Genomic DNA, 25,542 nt, shown 5'->3' on the forward strand with positions numbered 1-25,542 from the left:
TTTGAGATAGAAAAAAGCAATTGAAATTTGTCCAAATATGTAAGAGAAAATCATGTAAGCCAACTAAGTGTGAAAAAAGAGGTTGTTCATAGTGATAAGCACCCACTGTCTGCAGGGCCTGGCCCTCGTCGGCCTCGTGATTGCTACATGTGGTCTACGGTTCAGTTTGGGCTTCTCCCCCTGAAGTGGAGGTGGGCAGAGCAAGCTGGAGTTTCTGACTCACAGGACCCACTCCCAGTCTCAGGGGATGACAGAACTGTCCAGTTGAGATGAAAGCTTAGTAGGCCAAGCAGGAAGGCAGCAGCTCCCAGAATAATCCTGTGATGGGGACAAAGGACACAGTTCTCAGTTCCTGTCCAGTTCAGCAAAGTCCGGGCCCAGGCAGGCAGCACAGCTGTCCCTATGCTTAGGCAGAGCACGTGCATCCATCCTCACCACGAAGCAGGTCCTAAGCACCCTCCCTGGCTTTTCCTCATTCCATCACTGGTCCCAGAGGCAATGGTTTAAAGAAATGAGACACTGTATGTGCAAATGAGAAGCAGCCTGTATTACCAGAAGAGAACGTGCAAGGCTGAAAGTGGAAAGAGAAGACTGTATGGCGAGCTGAGGTGTTGGAACTTCATCCTTGACTAACAAAGTCAGATCTGTGTCTTAGAAAGATAACTCCAGGAGCAGCTGCATGGGGAATGGATTCGAGGTGATCCACACTGGGGCAGGAAGACTAGCTAGAAGACAGTGTCAGTGTTCCCTAAACACTGGATGGAAGAACGAATGAAAAGCAGCAGCCTACCATTGAGAATTCTATTCACATAACTTCCACACCTGGAGAAACATCAACTCTTCTGGAGAAATTATAAATGGAAGATGCTACATTAGCAAATGGTAATCAGCAGAGCTGAGCCAAGAACAAGCCTTGTCCGGCCATGTGCATTGTTTTTCATGACATGGGGATATGACTGCAAGACCAAGTCAAGAGACCTGCACTGCCTCTTGGAATGGCCTCAGTCCCATCTGGCAAGACATATTCAAGTTAACTGAAAAAACCTGCTCACACCACAATTCCTTTTGTGCACACAACTGCCTGAAAGGTCAAACCTAGTGATTTAGATTCAACTTGGAGGCAAAGAAAATGCTGAAGGAGAGGGGCTGAGACTCGGATATTTACCATTTTCACTAGCGATCACTGATGAGATCAAAGTGTGCACATTAGTTTTCCAGATGACATTTGGGCTAGTTAAAAATAGCTAGTGAATTGAGAATTCAAAAGGATCAGCCATAGTGGAGAAGTGACAAAATTTGCCAGTTAAAAAAAGGCAGAACCCTGAATTTCAAGAAACAGGATCCCAGGAGAGTTATTGTTGAGCCAGGCAGGGTTCAAAGAAATAGCTTTCCTGCTCATGACACACATTTGGCCCCAAGAGCATGATAACCAACCACATGAGAGGCTGGAGCTTGGGCAGCAGTAAATACAGAGCAGGGAGCATTTCTGACAGTTGTTTAATCTGAAGGATCGCTTTGGGCACTTGCCAAAATTATTCATTTCCAGGCTTTCCCCTTGAGAGACTGAGGCTGCAGTCCTCAGTATGCACCATTTGACTCTTGAATTAGGCAAGTTTGGCCGCCTTAGGGGAAAGCATACCTGTCCACAGGTAGAATCCTAGCTCTAATTAATTAGAATCAAGTGTGACACATGTTTAAGTTTGCAACCTGCTGGATGCTGTGTTAGGAACTATATACGTACTTTTGCATTTAATTCTTCAACATCCTTACTAGAAAGGTGCTACCATTTTACCCATTTTTACAGATTGGAAAACTGGGGCCTGAGAGGTTACATCATTTGGTCAAGGCCACAAGCTAGTAAGTGGCAACACCAGGACTCACAGAAATTACATCCTGAGAGGAGCTGGAGACGTGGAGTCAAGTTCCCAGCTCTGCCATCACCAGAAGGCCTGACTGTACCTTGCTGTGGGCCTGAATTTCTGCCTCCCTCAGAATCAGTAGGAGAAGCAAGAGAGTTTATGCAAACAAACTATAGTTGCCACGTATGAGTCCCTTGGTGAATTTTACCTGTGATTAGCACATTTGTAATTCAGATGAACTGTTAATGATATAATTGTGATTAACAAACTTAATTTAAATGTTTTAAAATTATTAACACAGTAGTTCAGAACAGTGGTAGTCCCTTGATGGCTTAATAGGCAAGGACTTAGAAGACAAAGCCAAACATAAAAAACCAAATTATATAGTCTATAAAACACTTCAATAACAAATAGTATGGCTACATACCTTTGTTATATTTTTATTCTATATCCTAGTGGGGAATTGGCTAATATTTAGTGTATCCTAATCAAGAATCCACAGTCCAGGGTTGGTTGTTGCTTAGCATCTGAAAGAACCTAATCCAAGATCTGTATCCCAGAGGTAGCTATGATAGCCAACACTATCTCAATCAGAACTAGAAGGTTTGTTAATTAGCAAAGTGATCTTACAAATAAATTTTCTTGGTGATATGAGTGGTGTCTGAGATATGCACTTTGGGCCAGGCGCAGTGGCTCAAACACCTGTAATCCCAGCACTTTGGGAGGCTAAGGCAGGTGGATCACTTGCGCCCAGGAGTTCAAGACCAGCCTGGGCAACATAAGGGGACCCCATCTCTACAAAAATAAAAAATTAGCTGGGTGTGGTGGCACATGCCTGTGGTCCCAGCTACTCAGGAGGCTGAGGTGGGAGGATTACTCAAGCCTAGGAGGTTGAGGCTGCAATGAGCTATGACTGTGGCACTGCACCTGTCTCAGAAAAAAAGATATGCTGTTTGGTTAGTGTATCCCTTAGTCATTGTGAACAGGAGTATAGATATCTGGCCTGGCCAGCAGATTATACCCTGCAGAGTTCCAGGGCTCAGTTCTGTTCTGCCAGTTATCTCCTGCCTCTGGATGGTCGAACAAACCCACTTGCTTAAGGATTGTTATCACAGTGCCCAAGGGACAGACAGCTGGGATGTCATAGGCATAAAGCACAGGTTGGATGATCACCTATGTGTCTGCTTGTTCATAATTGTATATGGGACAGAATTCATTTATTCATTAAGTCAAGCAATATTTATTGAACCTCTAATATATGCTAGGAGATATAATAGACACTTGAAATAGAATCACATATAAAGTAAGGATGTGACAAAGACTTTGGTCAGAGGCCCACTCTACTGTAGCGTACCTCTCGTGTTAGGTTGTGAGGGAGGATACTTATAGCTCTCACCCACCGCTAGTCATTGAGGTAGGTGCCAATATCTCCCTAAAAGGCCCATTAACCACAAATGGCCAAGTTAAACCACTGTTTAAAAAAAGATGACATATGGGCCTTGTTCATTCTGGGATGGATAGGCCTCTATCTTCCCTTAGATTCCTAGAGAGCTCTGGTCCTGCAAAAGGATAAAAGAAAGCTGCCCCCATCACCTGCAAAGGAACACTCCAACCCACTGCAAGCTCTGAAAAGTGCCCTTCCCTTTATCCTTTCTTTCTGTGATTTTCTCTCTCCGTGTAGACTGCTGTGAGCACAAGAGGAGGTTGGCATGGTACCTTTTCCAAATGTCGGATTCACACACAAGGCTAAGGCTTTGAGCTGGTCCACAGCAACCTCTCTGCTGAAATGCAGCAGGGCCCTTGGTTCGAGCTGGAATGTTTGGTAACAGTGGGATCAGAATTCCAAGACTCTGTCCCAGGGCTTGCTTTAGCACTAGTGCTTTTTCCTCTGTGCTTCTGTCCATTTTCTGTGAAATTATTCTATTTTGTCTTCATTTTTAGCCTCTTTCAGTTTTCTTTTATTCTAGCTCAAAACTGTATTCCAGAGCTTTCTTTTGCAGTTTCCAGCACACTGCACTGCAAACCTTAAACAATTAGCCACCCTTGCAAATTCTCTCTGGCCCTTTTTAACAGTGAGGTTTCACTTTCTCCCCTAGGAAAGTATCTTAACTGTAAGTACATTGGACGGCATTGAGTGCTGCTTCCAATTGAGTCATCTGGTGAACCCATGACATGCTCTAAACACAGATGAGGCAGCCACAGAGAAAAGTCAAGATTCAGGTGTACATGGCACGGGACAGGAGTAGATTGAGGGAGGGTTGGGAGAATCCTGTACAAACAGACAGGAACCAAGGTAATTAAGACTCTGACTCCAGATTACCCAGTCCTTACAGAGGGAGAGACAGAATGAGAGCCCATGGGCTTATCAATACAGTAAAAGATGAAAGTAAAGCAGCGGGGAGGGGGATTGAAAAGAAACTTGTCTATTGAACCTTGAAAGGAGACCCAGCAGTTTTGTTAATCAAGAGGTATCTCTGCCTGGCACATTAGAATAAAGGGTTTATAGCCTAAAAGGCCCATGGGGTCATCCAACCCAACTCCTCACATTTGCAAAGGGGGAAGTGAAAGCGAGGCCCTGAGTGCCACTCCTGGCCCCTAACAGCGTTGCCAGATTTAGCAAATAAAAACATAGAACACAGGGGGCGCCCAAGATGGCTGAATAGGAACAGCTCCAGCCTGCAGCTCCCAGCATGAGCGACACAGAAGACGGGTGATTTCTGCATTTTCAACTGAGGTACTGGGTTCATCTCACTGGGGCATGTCGGACAGTCAGTGCTGGTCAGCAGGTGCAGCCCGACCAGTGAGAGCTGAATCAGGGCAAGGCATCACCTCACCTGGGAAGCACAAGGGCGAAGGGAATTCCTTTCCCTAGCCAAGGGAAACTGAGACACACAACACCTGGAAAATCAGGTAACTCCCACCCTAATACTGTGCTTTACCAAGGGTCTTAGCAAACAGCACACCAAGAGATTATATCCCACACCTGGCCTGGAGGGTCCCATGCCCACGGAGCCTCCCTCATTGCTAGCACAGCAGTCTGACATCTAACTGCAAGGTGGCAGGGAGGCTGGGGGAGGGGTGTCCACCGTTGCTGAGGCTTAGTAGGTAAACAAAGCCTCCAGGAAGATCTAATTGGGTGGAGCCCACCACAGCTCAAGGAGGCCAGCCTGCCTCTGTAGACTCCACCTCTGGGGACAGGCCATAGCTAAACAAAAAGCAACAGAAACCTCTGCAGATGTAAATGTCCCTGTCTGACAGCTTTAAAGAGAGCAGTGGTTCTCCCAGCACAGAGGTTGAGATCTGAGAACGGACAGACTGCCTGCTCAAGTGGGTCCCTGACCCCTGAGTAGCCTAACTGGGAGACATCCCCAACTAGGTGCAGACTGACACCTCACACGGCTGGGTACACCTGAGACGAAGCTTCCAGAACAAGAATCAGTAACACTCGCTGTTCAACAATATTCTATCTTGTGCAGCCTCCACTGCTGATATCCAGGCAAAGAGGGTCTAGAGTGGATCTCAAGCAAACTCCAACAGACCTGCAGCTGAGGGTCCTGACTGTTAGAAGGAAAACAAACAAACAGAAAGGATACCCACAGCAAAATCCCATCAGTACATCACCATCATCAAAGACCAAAGGCAGATAAAACCACAAAGATGGGGAAAAAACAGTGCAGAAAAGCTGGAAATTTAAAAAATCAGAGCGCATCTGCCCCTCCAAAGGAACACAGCTATCACCAGCAATGGAACAAAGCTGGATGGAGAATGACTTTGATGAGTTGAGAGAAGAAGGCTTCAGTCGATCAAACTTCTCAGAGCTAAAGGAGTAACTATGTACCCAGCGCAAAGAAACTAAAAACATTGAAAAAAGAATGGATGAATGGATAACAAGAATAATCAACGCAGAGAAGACCATAAAAGAACTGATAGAGATGAAAACCATGACACGAGAACTACATGACAAATGCACAAGCTTCAGTAACCGATTCGATCAACTGGAAGAAAGAGTATCGGTGACTGAAGATCAAATGAATGAAATGAAGCAAGAAGAGGAGTGTAGAGAAAAAAGAGTAAAAAGAAATGAACAAAGCCTCCAATAAATATGGGATTATGTGAAAAGACCAAATCTACGTCTGATTGCTGTGCCTGAAAGTGACAGGGAAAATGGAACCAAGTTGGAAAACACTCTGCAGGATATCATCCAGGAGAACTTCCCCAACCTAGTAAGGCAGGCCAACATTCAAATTCAGGAAATACAGAGAATGCCACAAAGATACTCCTCGAGAAGAGCAACTCAAAGACACATAATTGTCAGATTCACCAAAGTTGAAATGAAGGAAAAAATGTTAAGGGCAGCCAGAGAGAAAGGTCAGGTTACACACAAAGGGAAGCCCATCAGACTAACAGCAGATCTCTCGACAGAAACTCTAGAAGCCAGAAGAGAGTAGGGGCCAATATTCAACATTCTTAAAGAAAAGAATTTTCAACCCAGAATTTCATATCCAGCCAAACTAAGTTTCATAAGTGAAGGATAAATAAAATCCTTTACAGACAAGCAAATGCTTAGAGATTTTGTCACCACCAGGCCTGCCCTACAAGAGATCCTGAAGGAAGCACTAAACATGGAAAGGAACAACAGGTACCAGCCATCGCAAAAACATGCCAAAATGTAAAGACCATCGATGCTAGGAAGAAACTGCATCAACTAACAAGCAAAATAACCAGCTAATATCATAATGGCAGGATCAAGTTCACACATAACAATATTAACCTTAAATGTAAATGGACTAAATGGTCCAATTAAAAGGCACAGACTGGTAAATTGGATAAAGAGTCAAGACCCATCAGTTTGCTATACTCAGGAGACCCATCTCACATGCAGAGACACACATAGGCTCAAAATAAAGGGATGAAGGAAGATCTACCAAGCAAATGGAAAACAAAAAAAAGCACAGGTTGCAATCCTAGTATCTGAAAAAACAGACTTTAAACCACCAAAGATCAAAAGGGACAAAGAAGGCCATTACATAATGGTAAAGGGATCAATTCATCAGGAAGAGCTAACTATCCTAAATATATATGCACCCAATACAGGAGCACCCAGATTCATAAAGCAAGACCTTGGAGACTTACAAAGAGACTTAGACTCCCATACAATAATAATGGGAGACTTTAACACCCCACTGTCAACACTAGAGAGATCAATGAGACAGAAAGTTAGCAAGGATATCCAGGAATTGAACTCAGCTCTGCACCAAGCGGACCTAATAGACATCTACAGAACACCCCAAATCAACAGAATATACATTCTACTCAGCACCACATCACAGTTATTCCAAAACTGACCACATAGTTGGAGGTAAAGCACTCCTCAGCAAATGTAAAACAACAGAAATTGTAACAAACTGTCTCTCAGACCACAGTGCAATCAAACTAGAACTCAGGACTAAGAAACTCAATCAAAACCGCTCAACTACATGGAAACTGAAACAACCTGCTCCTGAATGACTACTGGGTACATAACGAAATGAAGGCAGAAATAAACATGTTCTTTGAAACCAATGAGAACAAAGATACAACATACCAGAATCTCTGGGACACATTTAAAGCAGTGTGTAGAGGAAAATTTATAGCACTAACTACCCACAAGAGAAAGCAGGAAAGATCTAAAATTGACACCTTAACATCACAATTAAAAGAACTAGAGAAGCAAGAGCAAACACATTCAAAAGCTAGCAGAAGGCAAGAAATAACTAAGATCAGAGCAGAACTGACGGAGATAGAGACATAAAAAACCCTCCAAAAAATCAATGAATCCAGGAGCTTGTTTTTGGAAAAGATCAACAAAATTGATAGACTGCTAGCAAGACTAATAAAGAAGAGAGAAGAATCAAAAGACACAATAAAAAATGATAAAGGGGATATCACCACTGATCCCACAGAAATACAAACTACCATCAGAGAATACTATAAACACCTCTATGCAAATAAACTAGAAAATCTAGAAGAAATGATTAAATTCCTGGACACATACACTCTCCCAAGACTAAACCAGGAAGAAGTTGAATCCCTGAATAGACAAATAACAGACTCTGAAATTGAGGCAATAATTAATAGCCTACCAACCAAAAAAAGTCCAGGACCAGACAGATTCACAGCCAAATTCTATCAGAGGTACAAGGATGAGATGGTACCATTCTTTCTGAAACTATTCCAATCAATAGATAAGGAGAGAATCCTCCCTATCTCATTTTATGAGGCCAACATCATCCTGATACCAAAGCCTGGCAGAGACACAACAAAAAAAGAGAATTTTAGACCAATATCCCTGATGAACATCAATGTAAAAATCCTCAGTAAAATACTGGCAAACCGAATCCAGCAGCACATCAAAAAGCTTATCCACCATGATCAAGTGGGCTTCATCCCTGGGATGCAAGGCTAGTTCAACATACACAAATCAATAAACATAATCCAGCATATAAACAGAACCAAAGACAAAAACCACATGATTATCTCAATAGATGCAGAAAAGGCCTTTGAGAAAATTCAACAGCCCTTCATGCTAAAAATTCTCAATAAATTCAGTATTGATGGAACATACCTCAAAATAATAAGAGCTATTTATGACAAACCCACAGCCAATATCATACTGAATGGCCAAAAACTTGAAGCATTCCCTTTGAAAACTGGCAGAAGACAGGGATGCCCTCTCTCACCACTCCTATTCAATATAGTGTTGGAAGTTCTGGTTAGGGCAATCAGGCAAGAGAAAGAAGTAAAGGGTATTCAATTAGGAAAAGAAGAAGTCAAATTGTCCCTGTTTGCAGATGACATGATTGTATATTTAGAAAACCCCATTGTCTCAGCCCAAAATCTCCTTAAGCTGATAAGCAACTTCAGCAAAATCTCAGGATACAAAATCAATGTGCAAAAATCACAAGCATTCTCATACACCAGTAACAGACAAACAGAGAGCCAAATCATGAATGAACTCCCATTCACAATAGCTTCAAAGAGAATAAAATACCTAGGAATCCAACTTACAAGGGATATAAAGGACCTCTTCAAGGAGAACTACAAACCACTGCTCAGTGAAATAAAAGAGGACACAAACAAATGGAAGAACATACCATGCTCATGGATAGGAAGAATCAATATTGTGAAAATGGCCATACTGCCCAAGGTAATTTATAGATTCAATGCCATCCCCATTAAGCTACCAATGACTTTCTTCACAGAATTGGAAAAAACTGCTTTAAAGTTCATATGGAACCAAAAAAGAACCCGCATTGCCAAGACAATCCTAAGCCCAAAGAACAAAACTGGAGGCATCACGCTACCTGATTTCAAACTATACTACAAGTCTACAGTAACCAAAACAGCATGGTACTGGTACCAAACAGAGATATAGACCAACGGAACAGAACAGAGCCCTCAGAAATAATACCACACATTTACAGTCATCTGATCTTTGACAAACCTGACAAAAACAAGAAATGGGGAAAGGATTCCCTATTTAATAAATGATGATGGGAAAATTGGCTAGTCATAAGTAGAAAGCTGATACTGGATCCTTTCCTTACTCCTTATACGAAAATTAATTCAAGATGGATTAGAGACGTAAATGTTAGACCTAAAACCATAAAAACCCTAGAAGAAAACCTAGGTAATACCATTCAGGACATAGGCATGGGCAAGGACTTCATGTCTAAAACACCAAAAGCAACAGTAACAAAGCCAAAATTGACAAATAGGATCTAATTAAACTAAAGAGCTTCTGCACAGCAAAAGAAACTACCATCAGAGTGAACAGGCAACCTACAGAATGGGAGAAAGTTTTTGCAATCTACTCATCTGAAAAAGGGCTAATATCCAGAACCTACAAAGAACTCAAACAAATTTACAAGAAAAAAAACAAACAACCCCATCAAACAGTGGGCAAAGGATATGAACAGACACTTCTCAAAAGACGACATTCATACTGCCAACAGACACATGAAAAAATGCTCATCATCACTCGACATCAGAGAAATGCAAATCAAAACCACAATGAGATACCATCTCACACCAGTTAGAATGGCAATCATTAAAAAGTCAGGAAACAACAGGTGCTGGAGAGGATGTGGAGAAATAGCAACACTCTTACACTGTTGGTGGGACTGTAAACTAGTTCAACCACTGTGGAAGACAGTGTGGCGATTCCTCAAGGATCTAGAACTAGAAATACCATTTAACCAAGCCATCCCATTACTGGGGATATACCCAAAGGATTATAAATCGTGCTGCTATAAAGACACATGCAAACGTATGTTTATTGCAGCAGTATTCAAAATAGCAAAGACTTGGAATCAACCCAAATGTCCATCAGTGACAGACTGGATTAAGAAAATGTAGCACATATATACCATGGAATACTACGCAGCCATAAAAAAGGATGAGTTTATGTCCTTTGTAGGGACATGGATGCAGCTGGAAACCATCATTCTCAGCAAACTATTGCAAGAACAGAAAACCAAACACTGCATGTTCTCACTCACAGGTGGGAATTGAACAATGAGATCACTTGGGCACAGGAAGGGGAACATAACACACTGGGGCCTATTGGGGGAAGAGGGAAAGGATAGCATTAGGAGATATACCTAATGTAAATGATGAGTTAATGTGTGCAGCACACCAACATGGCATGTGTATACATATGTAACAAATCTGCACGTTGTGCACATGTACCCTAGAACTTAAAGTATAATAATAAAAAAATAAAAATAAAAAATAAATAAAAACATAAAACACTAAGTTCAATTTGAAGTTCAGATAAATAACAAACAACTTTTTAGTGTAAGTGTGTCCCAAATATTGCATGGAACACACTTATACTAAAAAGTTGTTCATCCTGCATTTTATATATTTTATGTGACATTACCTCCCTGTAAAATTTACTTGGCTAACTAGCGACAGAGCCAGGTCTAGAACCCTGACTTTCCGTCTGTCAGGAAGACAGGAATGACTAAGAGGAATCCAGGCATCCAGGAACCCATCACCATGCCTGAGAGGTGGCTGCTAATACGTCACCTCTGCTTATAGATCCTCACACTGTCATTAGTAAATTAACCCACAAACAAAGACAAATTATATTAAATGTATGGGCTATTTACCTTTTTAATTATTACATATCCAGTGTTGGTGTGGGGATCTGTGTCAACCCCTAGGCGTCCCTCACTGTCTCCCTTTATGACATGATACAGAATTTTAGAACTCCCAGTAAATGGCTCATCAGCATCAGTGGCCTGGATGGTTAAGATGGTGGACCCAACGTTTGTGTCTTCAGCAAGAGTCAGGTTTCCATACTAAGGAGAAAATGGAGAAGGAAGCAATGAGGTCTGTTGTCATCAAAGCCAAAGGACAAACTTATCTCTCTGGTTTCAGAATAGACACAAGTCATAGTTTGCATCAATCTTCATGGGGCATGTTTTTTCCTATTGATGAATATATTGCAGTTGATTTTAACATCAGTCATACTCATGAGCCGATATCCACTGTACCAAAGAACACAATATCTCAGAGAGCTACTGGTAGGATTCTAAAACAAATTCCCCCTTCTATATCAAATTTGTTAAATAACTTAATTATTGTAGTAGTAATGATATAAATAGCCACCATGTATTGAGTCTCTATCAGGTGGTAGGCACTTTATATACATTATTTAATCAATTCTTAAATCAACCAATGCATGTAGGTTGATTAAAAGCTTGAACTTTAGGGTTAAACAGCCTGAATATGAACCATAGGCTTGCTTTTTATTAGTTGGGTGCCTTGAAGCAAGTTACTTCACTTCTTTAAGTGTCAGTTTCATCATCTGTCCAATGAAGACAATAGTAATGGAAACTACTTCATGTTTGCTGCGGGCATTAAGGGAGACAATGCATGTAAAGCTCCTAAATTCTTGGCACATAGTAAGTGCTCAGTAAAGAAAAGCAACAAAACATCGTATGGAGTAGTTATGTTACCATCTCCACTTACGAGGAGCAAAGGCTTGGAGAAGTTAAACCCACCAAGGGTCACACAGCTAGTGGGTCACAGGACTGGGATTCAAAGCCATGTTTGTGCAACTCCAAAGCCTGTGCTCTTGAACACTGGCTTAGACCATCTCCCACTCTGCTAAAAATCCCCCAGATCGTCTCTCTTGGCATTATGATTCTAAAGAGGGTTCTAAGTAGGGATCAGGAGAGAGGACCACGGCACTGAAAGAAGCAGGTTCACTCTCTCTGTCGCCAGGTAAGTATTTAAGCTCTGAGACCTCAAGTGCAGGATTCTTACCCTCAATCTAAAAAACACTGTCTCAATAAAAGGCAAGGAGGTCACAAAGTTAGCAAAGGATCAAATGCCCAAAAGTATGGAGGCTGAGAAGAAATGAGTTATTTGATGCCTGCTGAACCTCAGTGCCTGTTATACAAGACATATCCACTCACACCTCTCCCCACCCCTATCCCTGTCATAAATCAATTCCTTTCTTTGTCACAGCCTTGTCCCTATTTTGATTTATGAACATCATCACAGGGCTCTGGGCTGCCTCATAACTGACTTCAAAAATAACATAACAATCTAGTCAAATGGGCTTCTTGCTCCTTCAAAATAAATAGAGACTTCCCTCCTAAGGGAAACAATGATAAAGTCATCACCAAGTCTGAACGCCCTATCAATGATAAGAAAATAGTAATTTGCATTTTTCTTGAGGTTCTAAATTGACTTTTTTCTTTCTGTCCAGTTAGAATTCTCTCAAATGTCTTGGACACATTTTTCTTTGGCTTAAGTCATAGATTAATTTTTTCTTCTTCCTTTCTCTTACCCAATTATTACAAATTAAATTGCTAATATTCCAAATATTAAATTTTTGACTAAAAATGCTTGAGACGTAGCAGTAAATCTATTTATTGTCTTATACACAAAAATATATAATGACAAACTGCAAGCTGCCATTCAACTTTTTTCAATTTGACAAAGACTGTGGTTGTTGTTTTTAAGAAGCCCTTGGAATAAATGAGCTATTGGCAGGAGTTTATAAACAAATGTTCCCAGACACCTATAATAGTGTTATTGTTCCCCCAGAGATTTTCACTGAAGATGGCCTCTGGGTTATTGGTGCACTGATCAAGTTTACCTGTTAAGTCTGGCACTTTTCCTAGCTACTGTCTGTGTCTTTATCCCAGAAGAAAGGGTCAAGTAAAATGAACAAAGTAAAGAAAAAACAAATAATGACAACTACTCACATCTGATTTTTCAAAGATAGGGATCTGATCATTGATATCAATAACGTTGATTTGCACAAAACAAAGGGTCTTGAAATCTGAAAACCAAAGTCATATGTCATAAAAATTTTCACTGAAAATCATGCATTAAAATCAGAAATCCACAAGAAAATACTTGGCAAGTGAAGTGACAGCCATAGCCACAATTTTGCAATTGACATGCAATTTATGCCGAGAGTGGGTTCTCTGCTTCCCACCTGTACCCAAGTGGTCACCATGTGTGGGGCAGGGTGGCTAAAGACAGATCTAAGAGAGATTTTTCTGGGTTTTTCATTGCTGTCCACCTGCTGTCCTCCTAAGTAAAGATACGTACGGGCTATTCCTGAGCAGGATGACTTTTTTGTGAAGCAGTCTTTTTCTGACTAGTGAAACTTATGTAATCTTCAAAGTCCAGAGCAAAACTATCCTTCCAGAAAGCCTTCTCTGAGCATCCCAGTGGCTGTCTCTCCTTGTCTGAACACATCCATCCTACATCTGCTCTGCCTACTATGATGGGGAGGTTCAAGGGCCTGCTATCTTCTAAGTAAGGGAGGAACTGGCACAATTAGCTATTCACAAGAGTCTGGCTACCCAGCCTGCAGGAAGCAAGGTGGGGACAGAGGTAGCTCCTGGATCCCTGGAGAAATCACCCAGGCTTTCAGGGATGGGTTTCACAATTCCAAGACCTAGGCAGATAGCAGCTTCAGCTAGATTCCAGATACGTGTGGAGTGCGGGTGGGGACAGGATGCCTGGGGGAGACAGAACAAGAAATAAAATGACAGGTTCTTTGTTGGGTTGCTGTTGTTCTAACCATGGTTAGACATAATGGTTAAGACTCTGGGCTTGGAATTCACTGTTTGGACTCTGGCTCTGCCACTTAGCATATATGTGAGAGCTTGGGTGCCTCACTCCATTTATCTGTAAAATGTGAATAACAGAACTGATGTTTTCATCATAATACAATTGTTAGTGGCCTCTAGATACCAGCAACAGTATTGCTTTACCTGAGTTACTCATTCGTCTTCATGATAACTTCATGATATAGTGCTACTGTCATTCCCATTTAATTAACAGATGAGGAAGCCAGGGAATAGAGAAGTTCAGGTAACCTGACCAGGATCACACAAACTAACTAGTGATGGAGCCACGATTCAAACCCAGAGGCTCCCTTTGCCCTCTGCAGCCACCATCCATTCCTCTGTCTGTGCTCTGTAGCCCAAGGGGCTGATCTTATGAACTGCATCAATGCACATCCTCACCCTGAGGGTAACAGTTGGGTTCTGCCAATGGGAGGCCTGGCAAAAGACTGGAGGGAGAATAGGAAGAACGTGGCTGGGGGTGTCACACCCCTGTTGCCAACAGCCCTCTTCTAGTGACAGGCACAGGCCTTGCTCCTTTGGGGGATGCTCGCCTCCCTGACTTCTTCGGGTTTTAGGGCAGAAAATGCTGCTCACTGTGCTTCACAGTCCTGTTGATTTCCCTTAACCCTGCCCACAACCTTTGCAAACAATCCCTTCTTTAAACTCTTTGAGGGGAGCCTCCATTTCCTGCTGGGATCCTGATTAATATTCCCAGGTAGTTTAGAGCAGGTACTCAATGCACTGGAGATGATCCCAGGGACAGAATCTATTAACAATCCAATTACGACCAAGTGGATATTGACTGAAGTTGAGGCTGGTCCTCAGAACGTTTGTAGGCAACAAGAATGGCTGAAGACTGGAGTGGTCCCAAACCCAGAATCCACTGGCTCACTGCTCTGCACACACCTCGTTTGGCCAGCAGTGGGCCTTTCTGGGTAAAAGGCCCTCCTTGGTTTTATGTAAAACTGTGTTAATTATAACCTAGTCTCTAGTTTTCTGTAGTGCACAGTTGAATGTTTAGTTGTATCAACACACACACATATTTGAATATATTTTATCTCTGGTCCATATTTTCTGTAGATTTACTCATGCAAATAAACAATTGTAATCTGATTCCCACTTTAAACTTTATCTTCAAATTGCTCCAGGTCCCCATGCATTTCCACATGGATTCCCACTCTCCCATAAGCCCTACATGATTTTGTAACTTGTCATATTCATCCTTCAAAGGCCAGCTCAGAGACACCTCTTCCAGAAAGCTGTACCTGTTCTCTCCCTCCACTGAGTCACTTATTTCCTTCATGGGCTACCTTGTGCGGTTCCTTGCAATTTACTGACTCACATGTCCATCTCCTCTACCAGAATGAGTGCTCCCTGAGGATAGAATCATCTATGTCTCCCCAACACCTTGCATGGTGCCTCAAATAGGTAAATGTGGAATAACTGCTGAAAGAATGGACTGCTGAGAGTGTGAAATTGTTAGCTTGTTGTGGATAGGGAAGATTTATTATACTTACATCTGTTCTATCTCTTACAATAATGCTAGACAAATATCAGGGCCTTAATATTTGTCAAATTACTAGGTTTCAAACATTCTGCATTGGGGCCCTACTAAACCTGGCTTCTGCCTAGTATCTCAATATCCCTGCCAAGGAGAGGAACATGAAGCACAGTGTGAAACGTTTCTTATTTGTTCTCCATACCTGTGTCAGCCAACAGAACAATTACTGAATTACATGGTAATCGAAGATTCAGTATGAGTTAACTCAAAAGACCTTCTAGGAGTGTGAGTGTCCTTGAAATGAGTCTCTCTTTGAATCCATGTATTTTGTGTGTCTGTGCTTATTTGTTTAACAATGTGTGCAACTGATTGAGAATGCATAGTTTTTATCAGATTCTCAAAGGCTTTTGTGACCCAACAGAGATTAAGAATCACTTGCTCTGCAATTGTGTAAGGAGTATAGGGAAGAATGTCTCCTGATACTGTCAAATGGCCAACTAGAAGCTGATAGGATAAGACAGAACTTCCCGAAAGATGCGCTTCCCCTCCACTTTCCTACAGTAGAGCCCTTTCAGTCTGAAAGCAAGAATTGGGAAATACAATTAGTTTTCCTGTTTGTGATCATGGTCTGCAGAATGTGCCTGGCAGACCTCCAACAACAGGATGTTAACTGACGACGGCCCCACCGTGTGCTCTGGAATCTATTACCACATTCGCACTGAGACCTCGCCTCCTCTGGACTGTCCACAGCCAGTGACTGAGAAAAGCAGTAATGGTAAGGCTCATTTTCAAAGACAATGAATTCCTTTGACAGCCACCTTTAGACTCCCCAACAGCTGTGCCGAGCTTTCCTCAGACTGTTCTAGTCTAGGACATTCCCACCAGCCTTCCTTCTCCATCTCCCCTTCACTCAGGGTCAGGCATCAGGCTTGCATTTTGGTCTGATGACTCTCCCAGCCTTCTCTGTGCCCTTCTGCAATTTTTTCTCACAGGCTCCCCACCAATAAAATCCTTGTATATTTAATCTCCTTTTGGCATCTGCTTCTCATAGGACCCAAACCAACACAACAATGGTGCCTGAGCTGCAGCTCTGGCCTTTACAGTGTTCAACCAGCTATCTCTGTGTTATGTGTGTTTCACAAAGGAAGCAAAGAAGGTTTAAATGGCATCCTTCTATAACATACCAGACATTAGAGCAGGCAAGTAAGTCATAGCTAGAAGGAAAACAATGATTTGTACTCAAGACAGTGGAGCGATACTAACCTTTGTCAGACACCTCTATCGTTAGGTTGTACTGAGGAGTATCTTGCTTCTTCAACGACTGTTTAGCTAACTGTAACATTCCAGCATAGGTTTGGATTAGGAAGAGTCCATCCATGGGAAGTTTGGGAGTTTGCTCCACAATTCTGTAGTTTAACAAACTGTTGGCAGTATTTTCTTCATCGCTGTCATGTGCAGTAAGGGTCCCAATACTGTTACCTATGAGGAAGGAAAGAAGGAAATCCAACCATTACAGGCTCCATGTAATTAAAATAGTTTCACTGAATAAGCACATTCCTAGAAAACACCATGAATAACTCGGGATAGCAGACAAACGTTCTTAGATTTATTTTGATTCTTCTCATCCTATCATGTAATGGGTTGAATAGTGTACTAGTCAGCCAGGGCTGTCATTAAGTATCACGGATAAAACAACAGAGACTTATTTTCTCACAGTTCTGGAGGACAGAAGTCTGCGATCAAGGTGTTGCAGGGGTTGGTTTCTTCCGAGGCTTCCCTGGGCTTGTGGGTGGCTGTCTTTTCCTTCCGGTGCCTTCACAGCACCTTCCTCCTGAACCTCCCTATGTCCACATTTCCTCTTATAATGATACCAGTCATACTGGATTAGGGCCCACCGTGAGGACATTTTACCTTCATGACCTCTTTAAAAACCTTATCTCCAAATATAGTCACATTCTGAGGTACTAGGGGTTAAAATTTCACCCTATGAATCTGGGGGAGGGGGAACATGTAGCCTAGAACAGAAGGTTATGACCTCAACATATAATTTTGTGGGCATAGGGGACACATTCAGCCTGTAACACCTAGTGCTCCCTCCCAAACATGTTTACCAGAACCTGAGCATGGGACTCATTTGCAAATAGGGCCTTCACAGATATCACTAGTTAAGGCTCTGGAGATGAAATCATCCTGGATTTAGAGGCAGCCCTAAATCCAATGACAGGTGTACCTGTAAGAAGGGAAACACAGAGATGCACACACAGGAGGAAATGATCTGGAGGAGGAAGCCGGAAGTTGGAGATAGGCTGCCACAAGTAGCCAGGGAACACCAGATGCCAACAGAAGCCAGAAGAGGCAAGGAAAGATTCTCCCCTTGAGACTCGAGGGAACGCGGCCCTGCAAGCACCTTGACTTCAGACTTCCAGCCTCCAGGACTAGGAGAGAGCAGATTTCTGTTTTAAACCACCAAGTCAGTGGTGATTTGTTGCTATAGCCCTAGGACACTAATACACATGGCAAATGGTATCACTAAACAAAGAGAAGCCAACCCTAGATTGCCTCTAAGCAACTTTGTGGAACAATTGCAGAGACTGACTCTACACCAAAGATAACACAGGGCAGAGACCAGGCAGGATCCTCTCTGCCATGCTGTAGTTTGTGGTCCTAAGTATTTCATTCCTGTCGGGGTTTCAGTCCAGGGAGTTCTACAAGCCAGTGGCTATGACTTGGTTCTGCACCCAGCTCTGGGCGAGTTCCGACAGGTTCCAGACCATCCTACTCTGGGAGGTGAGAATTGTGGGTCTTTTTATATGCAGCAAGAATCCCACGTAGGAGCTCAAACTTGAATTCATCCCGTGTGTGTAGTTACACCCTCTCACCCATCCACTGACACAGTTTGCATCCACTGACACATATGGAAATTTAGAGGTTTTTTGGTTTTGGGTTGGGGGAGGAAAAAGAAAGTACCTATGTTATAGCTACAGTAGAGCTGGACACATGCAGATATGTCTCATGGGCTGCATGCAGGGACCATCAGAAGAAATAGGACAGAAGAGAATATGTATCTAGTGCATATGGCATGCATATGCCCTTGCAAGAAAAGTATCTGTGCGCTGGGATGAAAGAGTGTCTTACTAAATTCTGTGGTCCTTTGGTGTCTCAGCAGCCCTGCCATAGCTCTATCCCCTCAGCAAGTGAGCAAGAAACTGAGGACACTGTCCTCCTCTCACTCACAGGAAACCTCCGTGCTGCCAGAGGCACCATGAGGACTTGTGGATCAGTTGGAAGTGAAAGGAACCATGTCTCTGAGTGACTGAGGCCAGGAACAAGTGGCAGCTCAAACTGATACAGGAGTATATGTAGCATATCTTGGAAATATGAGAAATATTTAGGGAGGTGGGGCTTTTATGAGAGTCTAAATTTTCTGTGTGAATACATAAGACTTGGTGGCAAGTGGGATTCAAGAATAAATGTTAGTGTTGCTAAGACTTGGGGACACGAGTCCCACAAGATACCAAACCAGAGAATGTAAATACACTGAAGAATCCTTTTCTTTTTTTTTTTTTTTTTTTGAGACGGAGTCTCACTCTGTTATCCGGGCTGGAGCGCGGTGGCATGATCTCAGCTCACTGCAATCTCCACCTCCCAGGCCCAAGCAATTCTCATGCCTAAGCCTCCCAAGTAGTTGGGATTACAGGCGTGCACCACCACACCTGGATAATTTTTGTAGGTTTTTTTTTTTTTTTTTTTTTTTTTTAGTAGAGACAGGGTTTTGCCATGTTGGCCAGGCTGGTCTTGAACTCTTCTCAAGTGATCTGCTCATCTTGGCCTCCCAAAGTGCTGGGTGGGATTACAAGCATGAGCCACTGCACCTGGCCTAATTCAGTATTTTATCAAGGTTTAATTTGTGAATATTTTCACCTACTCATGTCCTGTCAGCTCAGCTAGACAGTAAGTCCCCACAAGGTAGGAGCATTGTCTTGTACCTCTTTCAGGTTACACATATAGAATATGCTCAGTTGATTTATAAGAACTCTTGGTCCACTAAAGACTCTGAAATATTTTTACGAAATAAATTCTCACCTTTAGAGAGGCAAATAGCATGCTGAGCCCCTTCAAAATTTATTCTACCAACAATGACTTCTTCAGTCTTAAGAAAACCAGCATTGTCCTCTTCCCAGATGAGGTAGGCGCCTCTAAAAGGGCTCCCTGCAACCCCCATCTCCTGATATTAGTACTGTTTCATAACCCCATCCTGTTGAGTGCAGGCTGGGCCTAGCAACTTGTTTCTAATGGCAAAAGTGATGGGATCGCTTCCAAGATTAGGTCATAGAAAGATTTACTTCCATCTTGCCTGTCCTTTCCTGCTCTGCTGTACTCTTTCCCTCTCCCTCAGAACTCTCTGAATTAGAGGTACCCAGCTGAACTTCACCCAGATTCCGAACTCACAGAAACGGTGACATAATACATGTTTGTTGTTTTAAGCTGCCAAGCTTTAGGGCAATCTGTTTTGCAGAAATAGGTAACAAATGCAGTACATGTTTGGCCCAATGTAAAAGAGGCTTGAAGTGTCATGCCCAGGTCAAGAAAGGTTGTCAAGATTTTCCACCTTTATTCAGTGTCACAGAACATCCCAGATTTCCCAAGAAGGTGATGGCACACGTGTTTGTTGGCTATTGTTACACATTCCATTGTTACACAATTGTGACTGTGAGAAGATTCTTCCTTATAATGAACTGAAATCCTTCAAGCTGGCACTAACTCTCCCTGTTGTGGCAGGAGTTGAAAACAATCAAAGAGAGGACCTGCACAGAACACACTGACAAAAGGTAGCCACATGACACCTGACAGCAAGAAGAAAAATAATGAGCAGTGTGAGCAAGCCACTCCAGCAGCACCCACCAAGCCTCCGGGAAGGCACCCACTCTGTCAGAGGTGTCTGGTGAGGAGCGGGGGAACCAAAAGAAAATATAAGCCCGTCCACAAAGCATAGGAGGATCTGCCCACAAGGGCAGCAAAGCTCTAGAAATGATAGTCATGAGGCTGCTACACTTGTAAAGCCTCTGAAATGTACACAGCACAACAGAACAAAACATTTCAAGAAATGCCAGTCTGCTCAGTCAAGGGGCTCACTGCCAAGGGGGAAATAGACAAGCCTTGTCCCAAACCCAGAGAAGCCATAAAACTCCCAGAAATTATAATGTTCTGACAGTAGTTGTTCCTATAGAAAAACTAAAAAGCTATCACAGGACACAGTAAAAGAAAACATAGCAAGACAAAGCAAAAATGATAAAAATAGATGGGACTTGACTTCATCTAGCAGCCTCTTGAATTATATTATCAGCTTCTTAGAGAGGGGCGCCCAAGGGTCAAAAGTCAACTTCCACTGGTGTTGCTTACTTCTTGCAGGGTGTCTGTCTGACTTTGGGTGTAAATGTTTAAATTCTTTGGCAAATGTGATGAGATTGTCTCTTTAATGAGATTATTAGAGGTCAAATAATGTATGGGGAAATCCTGCAAATGAGATATCCCTATATACATGTATATAAGAGACTAGTGTAGGTGGCTGTGATACTAATGATAGTGGCAAGGGTGATAATAATAGTGATAATGGTAGTAGTGGTAGTGGTAGTTATAAAAGCCCCAATTTAAGAATACTATCCAGATACCGTTTGATCCCAAATACGGTCCCTACATGACTCCCAAGGTACAGTCAACCTCTATGCTGTAGAAGGCATGGATTATTGACTCCCAGTAAGGTCTCCTGCTCACATTTTACCCAGCAGAGGAGTGAAATGCAGGGAAGTTAAACAGCATTAGGCAGCTCTCATTTCTTACCCAGTCGTTCATTCTCCTGGACCTCAAATACAGTTACTGGTGATGGACATGTAGGTGGATTATCATTAATGTCTTGAACTTTTACATGAATTTCCAGTGGATATGAAAGTGGTTTTCCATACTCATCCTTTGCAACTGCATAAAAAACATACTACAACAGGAAAGTCAGAGTTAAGACAAGACTCAGCCACCACCCTCTGCCAAAAGCAGAGAAAATCGCTGTTTCATTTCTATGTCATTTACTCCCTTATTTTTAATTCACTTAGAACTGGGAGATAAAAAAAATGAGATGGGTCAGAATTATGTGAAAATTATCATGTCTTTGAAAACCAATAATATGCTGGAGTCTGAAATGTGTGTGTGTGTGTGTGTTTTTAAAGTAAAATCCATTTTGCTCTCAACTGTAGATGGGCATAGGACTTTGTCTTGTCACCTGTGAAATTATTCTCTTTTACTCACTGCATCCTTTTCTTCCCGGTCCAAGGGCTGAGTCACGTAAATAACTCCTTCCTGGTCAATTGAAAATGGGAATCTTGGCAGCTTCTCTTTGTCAACTAAGGAATATTGTGCACCGGGATCATTCCACTGCACCTACAGGACCCAAAGTCAGTTGTGAGGAAAGCTACATTTGGACTGAGAGAACTGGAAAGGAAATAATTTTCCGGTTCTCAATTTGAAATCTCTGACAACCTTGTATGTCTGTGGTTTCTTATAACAACTGAATTATATTTTTCACTTTTAATCTAAAATAAGCCTGTTTCCCCCCACCAAGTTATATTGCTCGAAAAAAGCACACCAGGAGATGTTTCTTCTCTAAAGCAATTCCTCGCAAACCCTCTACAGGGTTTCTTTTGGAAGTCTGACTGTGAAAACTTTCTATCCATGAACCATCAAGTTAAGAAACAAAATGTACTTTGTAGTTGGCAGTGTCTGAGGACCAAGCCGTGATGTATGGTGAGCATCTAACACTCAACAATGAAGATGAACAGGGGCAATAGAGGCCACTCTGAAATCTTCTCCATGCCATTAAGTAAGACAAATGATACAAAAATAAGGACATTCCTTTCCTAAATTTTTAGCCTCAGAGACTTCAGGGATGAGAATAACTGCCAATTCCTAGGGTTGTTTGTAAACAACCTGGCAAAAATAAAAAATAACACAAGTAAGACCAATCTACTTGCTATATAGACAGAGCCTGGTCTGATATATCAATAATGTTTACTGAGTTTGCCACATGCCAGACACAATTCTAAACATATTTATGTGTTATCTCATTTAATCTCCAAACAGTCCTCTGAAGTACAGACTACTGTTATCTCCATTTTACAATGAAGAAACTAGGGTACAAAAAATTTAAGTGATTTGACCAACGTCCTACTGCTAGTTGAAATTTTCACAATAAACTATTCTCAGAGCAGCCTGGGAAGGTATCACAGAAGCAACTTTGTCCCTTGCTAATTATTTAAGCATCATGCATTGTCCACGCAAAGCCTACCTGCTTGGTTATAAAGTGGGCTCCTCTTGTGTTCTAAAAATTCAGCCTGAGTTCCTCTCCCCTACCCCCCTTCCCCCATCCTCCCTCTCCTCCCTCCTTCCTTCCACCCACCCTCCCTCCCTCCCTCCTTCTCTCCCTCTCTCCTTTTGGGTTTCAGAACACCCAGAGCATTTTTTCCAGGCCTGAAAATTGGGTAGACACTCTAGAATGTTTTCTTGGCAGCCTCAAGTCAACTAAGCATGAGTTCTTTGCAGCATTTACAAATCCCTATGGGAGTAACTTGAATAACAGCTACGAAGACTTTAGTCTAGGCCACCAATCAGAAATTCTCATGGTAATGAGTGTTGACATGCTTTCTTTCTAACTGGGAAATCAGAATTCTTTCTGCTGTTCTTCCTTTTCCCTCCTGAAGTTGAAGTTCAACATTAATTCAACATTCAATAAATAAATGTCCCTGGGCCCATCTCAATAAATATGATGGAATAGGCCATTCCAGGGCCCCTTAACAATAGTAGCATTAAAAAAATTTAGGGGAACTACAGACTAGTACTTCTTCTTATCTTTTAATATCTAATAATTTTATCTACTTTTACAGATACTATCGCAGTTAATCTTCACAAAACACCGAATCATTATCCCTATTTTATTGATGAGACACTGGGGCTCAGAATAGTTAAATGACTTGTTTATGATCAGTCATTTAAGTAATAGAACAGGAATATGATTTTGTTAATCTGCTTCCAAATCCAGGGATGTCCCACTAACCCACAGCTTTCATGTGGAGAAATTTCCTGGGCTTCCAGAAAATATCAAATCTGGGTGGAATCCAGAGTGAATTTCCAGGAGCTAAGGTAGGAAGGGGCCCAGGGTGAGAGCACATGCCACAGAGGTGGGGAAGTAGGAGCATCTGAACAGAGGGGAGAGGCACACGCAGGAGACAGAATGCCAGGTGTGGGGAGTTTCCAAGGGGAAAGGTTCCCTACTATGATCCTTTTACCCCTAGCCAGTCCTATCTCTGTCCTCAGCCTATGATAGGACAAGTCTATTGGGTCAAGATTTTTCCCACAATAAGAATGAGCAGCCTTTCAAAACTATTTGCAACCCCCAAATCAAACCATGTTCATACATACAATGTGTGCACCATATATGACCCACTGCAGGGCAACCATACCCCACACTGCTAACAGGGAACAACAAACGTCACTGCTGTCTACTTTTAAGGTGAGGGTGAGTGAAGTTCTCTCTGAAAGCAAAAGTATATATCTGATGTAGTTTGGATGTTTTCCCCTCCAAATCTCATGTTGAAATGTAATCCCCAGTGTTGGAGGTGAGGCCCAGTGGGAGGTGATTGGATCATGGGGGCGGATCCCCCGTGAATGGCTTAGAGCCATGCCCTAGGTGATAAAGTGAGTTCTCACTCTGAGTTCACATGAGACCTGGCGCTTAAATGTGTGTGGCACCTCCCGCCTAACTCTCTTGCTCCCACTGTCATCATGTGATGCTCCTGCTCCCCCTTTGCTTTCTGCTGTGATCGTAATTTTCCCAAGGCCCTCAACTGAAGCCAATGACAGAGCCATGCTTGAACAACCTGCAAAACCATGAGCCAATTAAACTTTTCTTTATGAATTACCTACCTCAGGTATTTCTTTATAGCAATGCAAAAATGGCCTAACACAGTATCTGCATCCAAGTTTCCTGCCCATGAGGCATGGTCAAGTCCAGTGACTCGGGGTCAGAGGCTATATAATTTGCTTTATAATCATGCTAGGCAAAAATGTATCTAATAAGTATATCAGTGAAGACCTTTATGGTGAGTCTCTACAAAGTGAAGCCATTTCTCTAGTTGGCTGTCAGTGTTACTTGGGCTTGGGTACTACCTGAGTGATTTTGATGGGGTGAGGATCAGTCGAGTTTTCCACCATCTCCACAGGTTCTGGTGCTTTCCAAATATTCTCTGTCACTATGATATCCACAGATGTGGTATCACTGAAGGAATTCTCACTCTGGCCTCCCATGTCCTTCACTGAGATCACCAGATTATAGGAAGGATTCTTAGCAGGATTCAATTCCTGAGATCCTATGAGAAGTAGGGGAGAAGGGAATAGGAAGCATCTCTGGAAGGGACAGACCCAACTCCCTTTTTCTGACTGAGACAGTCCTACCAGGGCACCCCTGAACATACCTTCTCGGGTAAGAGAGATGGCTCCCGTTTTGTTGTTGATCTGGAAATACATGACACTGTTGATCATAGGAAGCTGGATGACAATCTGGTAAAAAAGCTGGCCATTGGGAGTGGCCGGATCATCCAGGTCTGTGGCATTGACGTACAAGAAGGGCTTTCCTGTTTAACAAAACATAACCAGAAAAAAAAAAACAAGATATTAATTGAAACCCAAACCAACCATAGCTACTTGTTCCATGTAAAAAGTGGATATATAATAGGGAAAGGTAGGACAATTCACACCAGTGTGGAAATAAATATTTATCCCACTCCCCTTCCCTAAAATAAGGTTTCTCATGGTCTGGTCCAAGAACCTCTAAGGGTCCCTGAAACTGTTAAAGCGCTCTGTAAAGCTAAAGGTCATGTATGTGTAAAAGATCCATTTAAAGTACAAGATAATTTAATGACTTTTAGTGTAAAAGAATGGAAAATATGGCATTGATATTGATTTCACTTTGCAACTAATCTTTAAGAAACCACAA

General features: G+C 42.3%; 1 protein-coding gene across 1 annotated transcript in view; it reads right to left on the minus strand.

Annotated features, from left to right (window-relative positions):
* The window catches only part of CDH17 (cadherin 17), a 78,120-nt gene that overhangs the window by 18,537 nt on the left and 34,041 nt on the right, over window positions 1-25,542 (minus strand). The window contains exons 6-12 of the mRNA XM_008001100.3: window positions 25,022-25,180; window positions 24,717-24,916; window positions 21,804-21,935; window positions 21,345-21,495; window positions 16,770-16,985; window positions 13,127-13,203; window positions 11,015-11,206 (exon numbers count right to left, since the gene is read on the minus strand). Coding sequence (XP_007999291.3) covers window positions 11,015-11,206; window positions 13,127-13,203; window positions 16,770-16,985; window positions 21,345-21,495; window positions 21,804-21,935; window positions 24,717-24,916; window positions 25,022-25,180 — 1,127 coding nt within the window. The remainder of the gene's footprint in view (window positions 1-11,014; window positions 11,207-13,126; window positions 13,204-16,769; window positions 16,986-21,344; window positions 21,496-21,803; window positions 21,936-24,716; window positions 24,917-25,021; window positions 25,181-25,542) is intronic.

This window comes from Chlorocebus sabaeus, chromosome 8 (genome assembly GCF_047675955.1).
Source record: "Chlorocebus sabaeus isolate Y175 chromosome 8, mChlSab1.0.hap1, whole genome shotgun sequence".
NCBI classification, from domain to species: domain Eukaryota; kingdom Metazoa; phylum Chordata; class Mammalia; order Primates; family Cercopithecidae; genus Chlorocebus; species Chlorocebus sabaeus.